This window comes from Narcine bancroftii, chromosome 5, assembly GCF_036971445.1.
Source record: "Narcine bancroftii isolate sNarBan1 chromosome 5, sNarBan1.hap1, whole genome shotgun sequence".
Lineage (NCBI taxonomy): Eukaryota > Metazoa > Chordata > Chondrichthyes > Torpediniformes > Narcinidae > Narcine > Narcine bancroftii.
This window is the reverse complement of record NC_091473.1, coordinates 99,636,229-99,650,303: the sequence shown is the minus strand read 5'-3', so window position 1 is coordinate 99,650,303 and position 14,075 is coordinate 99,636,229. Positions and strand designations below refer to the sequence as shown.

At 41.9% G+C, this 14,075-nt stretch overlaps 1 protein-coding gene across 4 annotated transcripts in view; it reads left to right on the top strand.

Annotated features, from left to right (window-relative positions):
• mysm1 (Myb-like, SWIRM and MPN domains 1) overlaps positions 1 to 14,075 on the top strand; it is a 107,221-nt gene that overhangs the window by 1,694 nt on the left and 91,452 nt on the right. Inside the window, exons 2-5 of one of the 4 annotated variants that reach the window (XM_069938498.1) lie at positions 1,423 to 1,528; positions 1,631 to 1,709; positions 6,359 to 6,429; positions 8,157 to 8,234. In XM_069938498.1, coding sequence (XP_069794599.1) covers positions 1,423 to 1,528; positions 1,631 to 1,709; positions 6,359 to 6,429; positions 8,157 to 8,234 — 334 coding nt within the window. Of the gene's footprint in view, positions 1 to 1,422; positions 1,529 to 1,624; positions 1,710 to 6,188; positions 6,284 to 6,358; positions 6,430 to 8,156; positions 8,235 to 14,075 lie in introns of those variants that run through there. The other 3 variants (XM_069938500.1, XM_069938499.1, XM_069938501.1) reach the window with 3 other exon arrangements.

The window sequence follows — 14,075 nt, the reverse complement described above, 5'->3', positions numbered from 1 at the left end:
AACAACTTAAATTTTGGTGTGAAATGGTTTTTTTTAATAATAAAACTCAAACTCAAATGTATACTAGAACACGCCACTTCAAATTTTAGTAAATCTTAAAGTTGAATATATTTCAGATTTTATCCATTTTCCAACCTTTGCATTGATGCTTCTGGTTTAAATACCAAGAAATCCTATTGGTCAAATGTAGCTTATGCAGGATAATCAGAACTTTTCCAGCAGTCTTTTCTAGTAATGCAAGGAAGATGGGAATGCTTACACTTGCTTCCCTCTCTTCAGCAACAATTTGTAAGATCCCCTCAGATTATTAAGAACTATTTTCTCATGATTAGCAAACCTACAATTAGTGAATTTGATTTTTCCCATGATAAGAAACCCTGCAGAAACCAAGTCCTAACCCTCTTTGATTCCCTGCAAAGAGTGAATCCCCACTACATTCAACAATAACTGATCATGTTTTATGCACAGTTAATAGTGAGGTGGTCAGTTACAGGCAACAAGCTGATATTGATCATTTGGTAAAATGGGCAGAGGAATGGCAGATGGAATTTAATCCTGATATGTTTGAGGTATACACTTTGCGAATATAGGCAAGGCATACAGAATTGACGCAAAGGTGCAAGGGAGTATTGAGGGACAGGAAGGCCAGAAGCAGAATTTATTGTCATGAATGTGTCACAACATTCATTGTTTTGCAGCAGCATTACTGGGCCAATATACAAGGGACCCTGAAAGGTTCTGGAGGTTATAAAACATTGGTTCGGCCATAGCTGGAGTATTGTATTCAGGTCTGGTTATTGCGTTGTAGGAAGAATGTGATTTCTAGGGATAAAGGATTTCAGTTTTGAGGAGATTGATTGGAGTGGGCTTGGTTTCAACCTGATGGAGGAATACAAAATTAGGGTAGATGGTGGGAAAATATTCTCCATTGAAGAGGTATCTAAAATTAAGGTTTGCGTTTAGAGAAAGTCTGAGGAAGAACTTTTTCATCCAGAATCTTACATTCATTATCTGACGAAGTGGTGGAGGAACTCCTCTTGTAACATTTCTTACCTAGCTGATCATGCAAATTTCAAGGGCCTAGGCGGCTATGGGCCAAATGCTGGTAAATGGATTTGTATATATGATTGTGAGTTTAGTCACGGAATGAAGGGCCCGTTTCTGTGCTGTATGATCTCAGACGCCACCAATGACTACACCATACCCACACCGACAAACCAATGCTGTAAATACTGAGCATTCAACTGCGATAATGGGAATTTTTCCCTCTTGATCATTATATGTAATCCTGATGACTGTTGATGGTCCTCATTGATGAAGAAAGTCTTCCTAATCTCTCACTCTCTCCATGATCTCCAAAGCTTTTTTTTCAGAATTACAGATCTCCAAACTGACTCCAAATAATTTATCTTCCAACAACAGAATACTTTCACCTCAGTTGCTGCAGCAAAAGTCCCTACCAGAAAAAGGAGAGTCAACCCTCTCAATCAGACTGGCTTTCCAGATCGTTCTGCTGGGAAAAAAAAATGTTGAGCATGCCTTTAAATTAAAATTGTTCAAGTGTCTGATTCAGGACTAACGTCCTCATAGTGGTGGTGAAGACAAATGAAACAATGTCTTTGTGTTTAAGTGAGGACACTGGTACAGTTCCTGGTTTCCTGCAGGACCATTATTTGGATTCCTCCTGGAGAAGTAAAAATGGCATTCTGGTAAGACTAAAACTTCATTGTGGTCAATTCTTTTAAGTTTACATTTTTTTTATAGGTAATGTAAAAAAAAGTTCCATTATTGTCATGTAATACTAAATTTAAAATCATTTAGAATGTAGCACATGAAATTCTTTTAATTTTTTTTGCAATGAACCCACGATAACTAGCTGAGTCATTATAAATACATCCTGAAGATGCAGGACTTAGTTAAAATGTCTAAATTATAAATATTTAGTCATTATAAATTGATTTCAGATTCAGCGGCACGACTTTTTCTAGTCAAGTCCAAAGTGTCTTATTGTTGCAAGAAAGGATTACAGGTGTTCATTTTATTTTATATTTGACCAACTAGCTCAGGGGTGTCAAACTTAAATTCACGGAGGGCCAAAATTAAAAACTTAGTCGAGGGCCGAACTAAATATTTATTGAAAATTTTCAACAACATCTGCATGTTTTCTCTTCTTTCAACATATGTAATGTTAAACTTTAGGATATAACTTTAGGAGGATAATGTTACAGGTCAGGAGTAGGTAGCTCAAGTTCACCCTTTGCTTGACCTGAAGGAAACATATTTGGTCCCTGTGGAGATGTAGTCAGCATTCACAAGCTGTGTCCATTTTGGCCTGCATCAGGACTCAGCATTTCCTGCTCACTCCTCAGGCTCTAGGCCTCTATTCACCCTTGACCCACCATCCCTCTACCTGACCAGTCCTTTACCTCTACTCACCCCTCACTCCACTCGCTCTGCCTCTACCCACCCCATCCTATACACGCCCCTCTACTGCCTCTCCCCTCAACCTGTTCCTCCCTCTACCCGTCTCTCACCCTCTAATCACCCCTACCCTACTTGCCCTGCCCTTCCTCTTTTACCTCATCCCTATCCACCCCTCCTTCTACTCATCCCTCCCTCTAACTGCCCCTCGCACCACCATAACTTCCTCTGCCCATTACTCCTCACCTACACCCTCTGCCCACCCCTGCTTACCCACCTACTCAGGCCCAGCGTGCTGCCGATCAGCCTTTGCGGACAGCCACCATCTCTCTCTTCACGTGCAGGGCCGAACCAGCCGTCCCTGGGGTCCACGCGGGTGCAAGCGCTGAAGGCCGTGGCAACCGGGAGAAGTGTGCTCGCGCTGTGGAAGGGCCATCCCGTGCCAGTCGCGTGGGGCTCGCGCTGCCCGGGGGCCGTGCGCAGCCTGCCATGCCCGTCGCGCTGACAGGAAATCACAGGCGCTCGCCCATCCGCCGCACCGCTTGACAGGTGGGAGAAGTGACTGGTTGTGCGGGGAGCCTTCCAACTGGCTTGCCGGCTGATGACATCGACAGACTTCTCGTGTTACAATGGGGAAGGATGTGCAATGAAGGGGGAGGATGGTGGGGGTGACATTACCAAAAAACAGCATCGGCTCTCGCTGCAGGGCGGGCCACCTCTAATACATTTTTGAAATGATCTTGCGGGCCAAATATAATTATATCGGGCCAGAGTTTGACATGTGTGGTCTAGCTTAAAGGTAGAACAGTAGAAATAAGTTCTGCACTTTGTGATTAAAGTATGATAATCACTTGAAAAGCAAATACCTTGTAAATAAATTATTGATGAGGCAACGGCAGCTTTTATTATTGGATTCTGTTATGGGCCCAGGGGACCCCAAAATCCAGCAGCCATAGAAATTCACCAAGACAAATGGTTACTTAAAAGTAACTTTTAATTTTCTTTAAATAGGATCAAACTTTAACTTACTACCATTAATTTAATCCCATTCTAATTCTAAGTATGTATGTAATGTGTACAAGTTCAGAAAAGTTATTTGATTCACAGTCCAATCTCACTTCTCACTCTTCCAAGTTCACCGGTATCAGGCAATTTTTATACTGTGCACAGAATTTAAAGGTAATTGGTTACTGCTCGGGAAGATTCTGGTTGGTTTTAGAGAGAGATCTGTTGCTTGTTGGACACACACAAACTGATTCCCTCCGATCAGCCACTTCAGATGCCGGAGAAACTTGTCCCATCAAAGTTTTCCTCTTCTTCTGCAGGTCACCACAGAATTCCTTTTGATTCCCTTATTTCAGGTGAAATACTCTAGCCAGCCATTTCCTCTTGTATGTACCACAAGAGTTTTCAGCAGGCTGAATTCAGAACTTACAACCAGTCTTCAAAATGGGGTTTCAACATACTGCCTGCCTGCCATGAATGCAGAAACCAGTTCTCTCTCTCTCTCGCATTTCCCCCCCCCCCCTTGCAAAACCACATGACCTTAGAACAGCAAACTGCAACCAGACATTGTGGCACTGGACCCAAATTTATGAGTCTGTTCATCTGTTGATTTCAAAACAATAACCCATCACTCCACTGAACTGTCTGGTTTGAGCAAAGCTCTGGCATTTTAAATGAGATTTGTTTGTGAAGTGTTTGTTTGTGACCTACACTACCCCCACAATCTGGTTCAAAAACATATCTATATACAATATAAAAATATAATCCATCACAATTCATTTTATTTAAGTTGACTACTTTGCCTTTAATTTAAATGGGGTAATTTATATCTGTCTCTCAACACCTCTAATTTTCTCAAAACCTGTACATTGAAAATGTGTGCAAATTTTGTGTACACCTTTGTAGGTTTTCATTTTTTTAAGGTTTTTTCCCTTGCACATCAATGATTTTCTACCATAGCGGACATGAAATGTTCATTCATATTGAAACAGTGTAAAATAATGCTTAATTGCTTTCAGAAGTATATGCTTCTGATATTGAGGCTTTCTCTTTTGAGCGATTATTTTAACTTGTCCAAATACGCAAAGCATTTTGTACAAAACAAAGTACAAAGGGAATAATGAGCTGCTAAAGGAGCTCAACAGGTATGCATAGTTAGAAATGGTCAGTCAGCATTTTCAGATTGTGACCCTCTTTCAAGACAAACAAGGAGTGAGTTTTCCCATGGGAAAGGGGAAAGAATCTGAGAATGGATCAGAAAGTGATAAGACATTGAACGGGAGGTGGAGAGACAAGAGTGGGGAGAGACCATGCGAGTGTGGATGAGGAGTTACAAGAAGAGCAGGTAAAGAAGAGATGGAAACAGTGGAACCATATAGAGGTAAGGGTTACCCGAAATGTGACGAATCAATATTCATGCTGTTAGGTTTAAGATTATCCAGGAGGAATATGTGTTGTTCCTCAAATTTGTATCTAGCCTCACCCTGACAATGCATGAGCCTGAGGACAGACATATCATGTGTGAATATGATTGGGAGACCTGAAACCCACAAACAGAACACTAGGTTTCCTGAACAAATCTATCTTGTGGAGAAATGAGGGATAAAATATTCTATTCCACTTACATAGCCTTAAACCTAACTCCTGTTCTTTCTCTCTATTACCCAAGCCTTCAACCTCCACCACTCCCTCACCCTGGTATCCCCTCTTCCTGTCTTTCTATCTTTCCCACCTTCTATTCAATACAGTATCAATTTTTAGCCCCTTCACTGCATTTTATACGAAGTATTACCCTCTTTTCACTTTATTCTCAATTAAGGGTCCTGACTCAAAACGTTGATTGACTGAAAAATTCTACCCATGGATTGCTACCTGTCCCACTGAGTTCCTCTAGCAACTCATTGTTTGCTTAAGATGCCAGCATTTATATTTTTGTATTTCTCCAAAGTAAACAAAAAACATTTTCCATCTGAGGAATATGAAGTAATACCACTCATACACATGTAATAGTCGATGCCATGTAAAAGTCGACTCCCTCTATTTTTGGCTCTCACCACGTACCAACCGGAGCTTCCAATGCCTCAACTGTGGATTCTCCCCTCAGCCAAGGCCATTCACCCACTGAAGCTCGTGATGCCTGGGCTGAGGACTCCTGTCTGGGTCTTGGCCACCCACCCATCTGAGCTACTGACATCTTGACCGTGGACTTGCCACCTGGTCCCAGCCGCCTGCCCATCTGAGTTCCCGATGCCCCAAACGTGGACTTGCCACCTGGTTCCACCCAGCCATCTGAGCTCCTGACACCTCGAACTATGAAGACACTTATCGCGGGCAGAAATAGTATGCGTGTAATAGTTGACCCCCTAAATTTTGCCCTAAAATTTGGTTCACAAAATTTGACTAATACATTCATATTTATAGTACTTGGGGTTTCACCTACTTTAACTTGTTCCAATTGGGTAAATCCATTTACCTGCTTTTTAATCCATATTTTTTGATAGCCATTTGGTTTTAAAAAAAAAGCTGTCAATATTCATCCTGCAAATTTTATTTGACCCCACATCCTACATTTTGTAGGTGAGACAATTCTGTTTTTTTTTTACTGAAAATGTTTGCTTCCTGAATACACCCCCCCAAATTATATGACTTTAATCTTACGACACTGCCCTTTATAGATTAATTTAGTAGAGGAAATGTTTTCTCTGTATCCATCCAACTTTAAATACTTCAAATGAATTATCCTTTAATGTTCTAAATGTCAGGTATTTCAAGCCAAGCTTGTGCTTTTTGGTGAATTACATCTTTGATGAAAGTAAAATGTTCATTCAAGCTTCAACAAACAGCAATGAACGGGATGGTAAGTTGACTTGACATTGTTTAAAGAATAAATGTGAAATTATTTTGATTTGATGTTTTTTTTTTCTTTTTACAGTCATGGACATTGGATAGTTCTCTCAGTGAAGAGAATAGAGCAGCTATTGAGAAAATGTTACAGGAGGAAGAGTATCCTTATTTGATGAAACAGGAAACTTGTTCTATGTGGGGGTTGGGTTGAGTTCTTAGAAAATAGTTGAAATTTTCTATAATGACAAGCTGCATCTTCTGTAGATGCTTTAAGAAATGCAAGTTGATAATAAATAAATATTTTTCCCCCAAATAAATTACCTGAAAAGGAAAAGGGAAGAAGTACCACCAAGATATTGCCAAGGGTAGAGGACTTGAATTAAAGGGAAAGGATAGATAGGCTGGGTCTTTATTCCTTAGAGCAGCCATTCTCAACTTTTTTTTTGGCTTTGATCCTCAAAAGACTGCTCAAAGTTAATGTGGACCCCTATGAAATAGCCAAGTTTATTTGGCTTCCATATTTCTCTCCAACCAAATACATAAAAAACATTTAAAAAAAATATGATTTCAGTCCATGGACCCCCTTAAATGTGCTGTGGTCCCTGTTGAGAATGGCTTCCCTAGAGTGCCAGAGACAACCTTATTGAGGTTCATAAAATTAATGAAGGGCAATGATAAAGTGAATGCTCAGTCTTTTTCCCAAGATTAATTATTCTAAAACTAGAGGGCAATAGGTTTAATGTGAGAGATATAAGATGGATTTGAGGTTGGTCTGTATTGAAGCAAACTACAAAAGGAAACTGGAGAAGTGGATATGATTTTGATGTTCAAAAAAAAACAATTGAACATATAATGGTTTGGAAGGGCTTAGAAGGATGTGTATGGAACAGGTGCCAACATGGTCGACATGGATGAATTGAGCCGAAGGGCCTATTCCATGCTCTATGACCGAGAGCTAATTTTATCCCAATCACAAACTTCTGGTTGTTGATTTGTCATTCATTACTGGAATTGAGATTAGTTATGACACAAAAAATATAGAAATTGCTGGAGACATGCTGCATGTCTGTGGAAGGAGAAGCAATGTTTTACGTCTGGAATCCTTTGTCAGAACTTCAAAAGAGATCAATCTAAATAAGAGTAGTATACCCAGACTCGATCCGAAATACCGTTCTGTTTCCTAATTTCCAATTGGACACTCTAGATAGCAGTCAAATTAAAGCATCCTGGTGATCCTCCCTGATCTGGAGGCATGAAGTACAAAAGCAAAGATGCCATGGTGAGCCTTTATAAAACACTGATTTGGACATAGTTGAGGTACTGTGCTCAGTTCCATGTAGCAATTGGTAAGAAAGGTTTGAAGGATTTAATGACTGCATAGAGAGATTATCAGATGTGGCCCTGGATGAGAGATTTTAATTACCTTTTTCTTAACTACATATATTATACTTGAAACAGAAGTTGTGAGGTGATGTGACAGAGGCATTTAAAATCATGAAGGCTGTTAAAAGGGCAAAATGTTCACATTGGTGGAATGGTTAAGAAACAGACTAAATGGATTTTTCACCACTCTTTTCACCTGTGTCACTATTTTCAGGGAGGTATGAACTTTCAGTTTTGCTTCGTTTGGTCAAATGCCATATGAAAATCTGGAAATTTAACCCACAGCTCCAGAAATGTGCCTAAAAAATTACATGGAGGTTCTTATTGTATTGCTTATATTCATTTGAATTTCCATGGCCATAAAGGCTGTGCAAGTATCTAAATGCAAGATTTTCTTTCCTTTACAGTTTATACATGTTTAAGTTGTGATAAGACCACAAAAGCTAGAATTTTTCATAAACTTAATAACTTTTGATAATGTTTATTCCTTAACCATAGGATAGGTACTACCTAACTGGGAAAAAGCATCCACAAAGCAATTGGTTTGATCACCCGGAAAAAGAGAAACTATCTATGAAAAGGTGAATTCACATTCATTAAGTAGAAATTGTTTTTTAATATTTAAGGTATAAAGATATGATGGAAGTTGTCATTTACTCACTACGAACCTGCTCATTTGTGCCCAATGGAGTGTTTTTGAAGTTCCATATCCTATTACAGTAAAAACACAGAAATGCTGGAGGAACGCAGCAGATCTTTACCTCCTATGGACACTGTGAGACCTGCTGCATTCCTCCAGCATTTCTGTGTTTTTACTACAGTCACACATCTGCAGACTTTTGTTTTACTTTATATCTCATCACAGCCTTGATGGAAAATGGAACAAGGAGTTGATTCCCAGCGGTGAGAAAAGAGTGACTGCACTTACAGTGAGGAGATATTTGACTGTTTGAAGCAGGGGTCTTCAAATTTTTTAGACAGTCAAACCCTTCAGGGAGTATGTGGTCTCTCGTCGATCCCCAGGCATGGAATCCTGATGCTGGACAGTCCGGCTTTTGGGCCCTCTGTCCTCCACCTGGTGCCACCTCTTGCCAGACGTTAATTTGTCCTTCATTTGGGGGTGTAGGCCCTACGTCCCCAAATGGAGGATAAATTAAGGGGCAGAAAGGGAACTGACCTGTTAAGTGCAGTGTCCCGGGGTCTGCAGGCCATCCATGTCTGGCTGGTGCATGCACGATGAGGGTGAAGCGTGACAGCGACACACGAAGGTTCATGGCAGGTAAGCCTTACCCCATTCATTGGGATGGTGTGGAGGTGCTATTTTAAATGGACTGCCCCCCCTTGCATTATCGATCCATCGGTGTTTTCGATCACCACCCCCCCACCCACCCGGACATTTATCGAGCCCCTGGATGGTCCCATTAACCCCTGATAGTCGATATCGACCACTTTGGAGACCTCTAGTTTGAAGCAACAAGGACCACTGGTAAACCTGAAATTGGGGCATCAAGGGGAGAACATTCCAATCATTGAAGTCATACCTCATACAAAGTCAGATGGTTGTTGGTCAATCATTTTACTTCCTATTCATTGCTGCAGGAGTTCTTCAGGGCAGTGCACTCAGCTGAACTCTCTTTGGTGTCGGTATCGTTGACCCTACTTCCATTATCAAGGTCCGAATTCGGGGTGTTCATTGATAATGCTATTCACAACTCCTAATTTGCATTTGCTGATGTGTAGCAAGAATTAGTGTTTAGGCATCTGGACCATGAAATAGCATGTAATAACTCTCCAATGAGGATTCTGACCAATTTCTTTTGACATTTAATTGCATTACCATCACCCAGACCCTTCCAAGGGAACTGGTAGCGAGGAAAGGAAGGAAGGAAGGGGAACAAGGTAGTCATTGGGGACTCCATCGTTAGGGGAACAGACAAAAGATTCTGCGAACCTGACAAGTGTTCCCGTATGGTGTGTTGCCTCCCAGGAGCCAGGGTGCGAGACGTCTCGGATAGGGTTCAGAGTATCCTGGGGGGTGAAGGTGAACAGCCAGAAGTCCTGATACACATGGGTACAAATGACGTGGATAAGATGAAGGAGGAGATCCTGAAGAGGGACTACCGTGAGCTCGGAAGAAGGTTAAGAAGCAGGACCTCCAGGATTGTAATCTCGGGGCTGCTACCTGTGCTGAGCGTGGGTGGGGGCAAAAATAATAAAATCAGGAGGTTAAATGTGTGGCTGAAGGAATGGTGCAGAGTGCAGGGATTCAGGTTCATTGACCATTGGGATCTCTTCTGGGGAAGACAAGACCTCTACAGGAGGGATGGTTTATACCTGAATGCAACAGGGGCCAATATACTGGCAGTTAGGTTTAATAATGCTGTCGGATTTGATTTAAACTAATTTGGCAGGGGGAAGGGAACAGGACTGATAGGGAAGCAGATAGGAGAGTGAATATAGGGGTGGTTCCATTAGACGGTGAAACAATAAGGAAAAAGGGAACTAAAAGTGATAGAGTAGGGGCAAGTGCATCGAGAACAAAGGTGGAGGGAGAAAGGAGATATGGTATCAAGGTATTGTGTATGAATGCACAGAGTGTAAGGAATAAAATGGATGAGCTTGAGGCGCAAATGGCAATGGGAGGTTATGACATTGTCGGAGTAACGGAGACATGGCTACGGGAAGGGCAGGATTGGGAAATAAATGTTCCCGGGTGCACATCCTATAGAAAAGACAGAAAGTTAGGAAGAGGTGGTGGGGTAGCTCTGTTGGTAAGAAATGAAATTCAGGCGTTTGAAAGGAAAGACATTGAAACAGTGGGGTAGAGTCTGTTTGGATAGAATTAATAAATTGCAAAGGCATGAGGACCATAATAATGGGGGTCATTTACAGGCCTCCGAAAAGTAGCTCAGATATCGGTAGAAGTATAAATCAGGAATTAAGAGTGGCATGTCAAAGTGGTAGCAATACGGTAGTTATGGGGGACTTCAACATGAAGGTGGACTGGGATAATCAGACGGGGGCAGGAACACGAGAGTGAGTATATTGAATGTCTACGAGATACTTTCTTGGAGCAGCTAGTGGAGGAATCTACCAGGGGGAAGTCGATTCTGGACTTGGTGCTGTGCAGCGACGCAGAGTTAATAAGTGACCTCGATGTAGGGGAGCCATTAGGGAATAGTGACCATGGTATGGTTACTTTTGGGCTGCAATTAGAAAGGGAAAAAGAAAGGAAGTCGGAAGCATCTGTACTGCAGTTAAATAAAGGGGATTATGCAGCTATGAGGGAGGAGCTAGCCAAAATAAAATGGAAAGATACACTAGCTGGGAGGACAACAGGGGAAAAATGGCAGGTATTTTTGGACATTTTTCACAGGATTCAGGACAAATTTATTCCAAAGTGGAGGAAAGGCTCTAGGAGATGCAAATGGCAGCCGTGGCTAACTAATGAAATCAAGTGCAATATCAAATCCAAAGGGAGTAAGTATAAGATAGCGAAGCGGAGTGGGAAGTTAAAGGATTGGGAAACCTTCAAAGAGCATCAGAGGGTAACTAAGAAAGTCATAAGAGAGGGGAAAATGAAGTACGAGAGGAAATTAGCAAATAATATAATGGAGGATAGCAAAAGCTTTTTTAAATATGTGAAGAGGAAGAAATTGGTTCGGTCTAAAATTGGTCCATTAAGAATGGAAAAGGGTGGAATTATTACCGGAAACAAGGAGATGGCTGAGGAATTTAACAAATACTTTGCAACTGTCTTCACCAAGGAGGATATAGGTTATGGTCAGTTAGGGGGTAGTGGTCATGCGGTATCAAGAGACTTGGGGAACTTTCCTGGGGAAGTAGGGGATCTAATGGATATCCGGATCCAGAAGCAGGAGGTTGTGAGTAAATTGTTGGGACTGAGGGCTGATAAATCCCCAGGGCCTGATGGGCTGCATCCCAAGGTGCTTAAAGAAGTTGCTATGGAAATTGTGGAGGCACTGGTCGACATTTTCCAAAGTTCCATAGATTCGGGGGAGGTCCCTGAGGATTGGAGAGTGGCTGATGTGGTGCCGATTTTTAAGAAGGGAGGGAGGGAGAAAACGGGAAATTATAGACCCGTCAGCCTGACGTCAGTGGTGGGGAAGATATTGGAATCTATCATAAAAGGAGTAATAGCAGAACACTTAGGCAGAAATAATAGTATAAGGGCTAGTCAGCATGGATTCCTTAAGGGTAAGTCATGCTTGACTAACCTTCTGGAATTTTTCGAGGATGTGACAAAGAGGGTGGACTTGGGAGAGCCAGTGGATGTGGTGTATTTGGACTTCCAGAAGGCCTTTGATAAGGTACCGCACGGGAGACTAGTGGGCAAGATCAGGGAGCATGGTATTGGAGGTAAGGTGCTGACATGGATAGGAAATTGGTTAAGAAATAGGAAACAAAGGGTTGGAGTAAGCGGGTCTTTTTCAGGATGGCGGGATGTGACGAGTGGAGTGCCGCAGGGATCGGTATTGGGTCCTCAGTTGTTTGTAATTTATGTAAATGATTTGGATGAGGGAATTATGAGCAAATTTGCAGATGACACTAAACTGGGTGGCGGTGTGGGGTGTGAGGAGGATGTCAGGAAAATGCAGAGGGACTTGGACAGATTGGGGAAGTGGGCTGCTGAATGGAAGATGACGTTCAATGTGAGCAAATGTGAAGTTATCCATTTTGGGGGCAATAATAGGAAAGCTGAGTATTATTTAAATGGAGACAAGCTAGGGAATGGGGAGGTGCAAATGGATCTGGGTGTACTTGTTCACCGGTCACTGAAGGCTAACATGCAGGTTCAGAAAGCTGTGAAGAAGGCAAATGGCATGTTGGCTTTCATAAAGAGGGGATTGGAGTATAGGAACAGAGACACCCTTCTGCAGTTGTACAGGGCCCTGGTGAGACCCCACCTGGAGTATTGCGTCCAGTTTTGGTCTCCAATTTTGAGGAAGGACATACTAGCTATAGAGGGTGTGCAGTGCAGATTTACAAGGTTAGTTCCAGTATGGCGGGGTTGACATATGCTGAAAGGCTAGAAAAACTGGACTTGTATCCGATGGAGTTTAGAAGGATGAGGGGGGACATGATTGAGGTATACAAAATTATCAGGGGGATAGACAGGGTGAAGTCAGATTACTTGTTCCCAATGATGGGGGAGATGAGGACTAGAGGGCATAGTTTAAGAATACAGGGTAGGTCCTTTAGGACGGAGATGAGAAAACATTTTTTTACCCAGAGAAGTGTGAATCTGTGGAATGCTCTGCCACAGAGGGTGGTAGAGGCAGATTCGCTGATTATGTTCAAAAGAGAGTTAGATAAGACTCTAGTGGGCAAAGGAGTTAAGGGTTATGGGGATAAGGCTGGAAAGGGGTACTGATAGTAGTGATCAGCCATGATCTGTAAAATGGCGGTGCTGGCTCGACAGGCCGAAGGGCCTACTCCAGCTCCTATTGTCTATTGTAATGTGACAGAATATAGATACATTTTTGGGAGACAAATTGGGACAAGGTTTTTAGTGTAGGTCATAAACAAACACTTTAAAACCGATCTTATTTAAAATACTGGAACTCTGCTAATATTAGACATGTCGGCTCCACAGCCTTTGCAAAAGCTTTGGAGAGTGCCAAAGAGACTTCACTAATGGATTATTGTTTACAAAAAGACAACAGGTGAAAGAACTTGTCAGACCCACAGATTGTCTGGAGTGGAACTTGCAGTTCTAGAAGGGTCGTGTGGTTTTGCAAGCAGAGAGAAAGTTTCACAGGTTTTCTCTCTCTCTGTGTGAGAGAGAGACAGATCAGTTTTATAGTCAGCAACTGGGACTGGAACATGACAAGCTGGCAAGCTTGTGGAAAACCCCATTTGGAAGGCGGGTTGTGAGTGCTTAGTTCAGCCTGGTCAAAGCCCTTGTGGTACACACAAGAAGAGAGGACTAGCTGTCTAATATTTTGAAATAGGAGAAACAAAAAGGCACTCTGGTGACCTGAAAGAAAGAGGTTATCATCTGGAGAATCCTAAGGGGGCAAGTTTCGTCAGCAAGACACTGAAGTGGCTGATTAAAAAGGAATCATTTGTGGGTGTCCAGTGAACAACAAATCTCTCTCTAAAACCGACAAGAACCTTCCTGAGCGGTAGCCATTTACCTTTCCAGCACCAAAGCCTGGTGTACGTCATAAATGTTAAATTCTGTGTACAGTATAAGAATTGCCTGCAACCAGTAAACTTGGAGGAATGAGAAGTGAGATTGGACTGTGAACTCAAGAATTTTTCTGAACTTGCATACACATGCGCTTAGAATTAGAAGGGGGGTTAAGTTAGGTTTGTTAAGTCATGTTTAAAGATTAAAAGTAACTTTTGTTTAAGTAGCCATTTGTTTTGGTGAATATTTATTGCTGCTGGGTTTT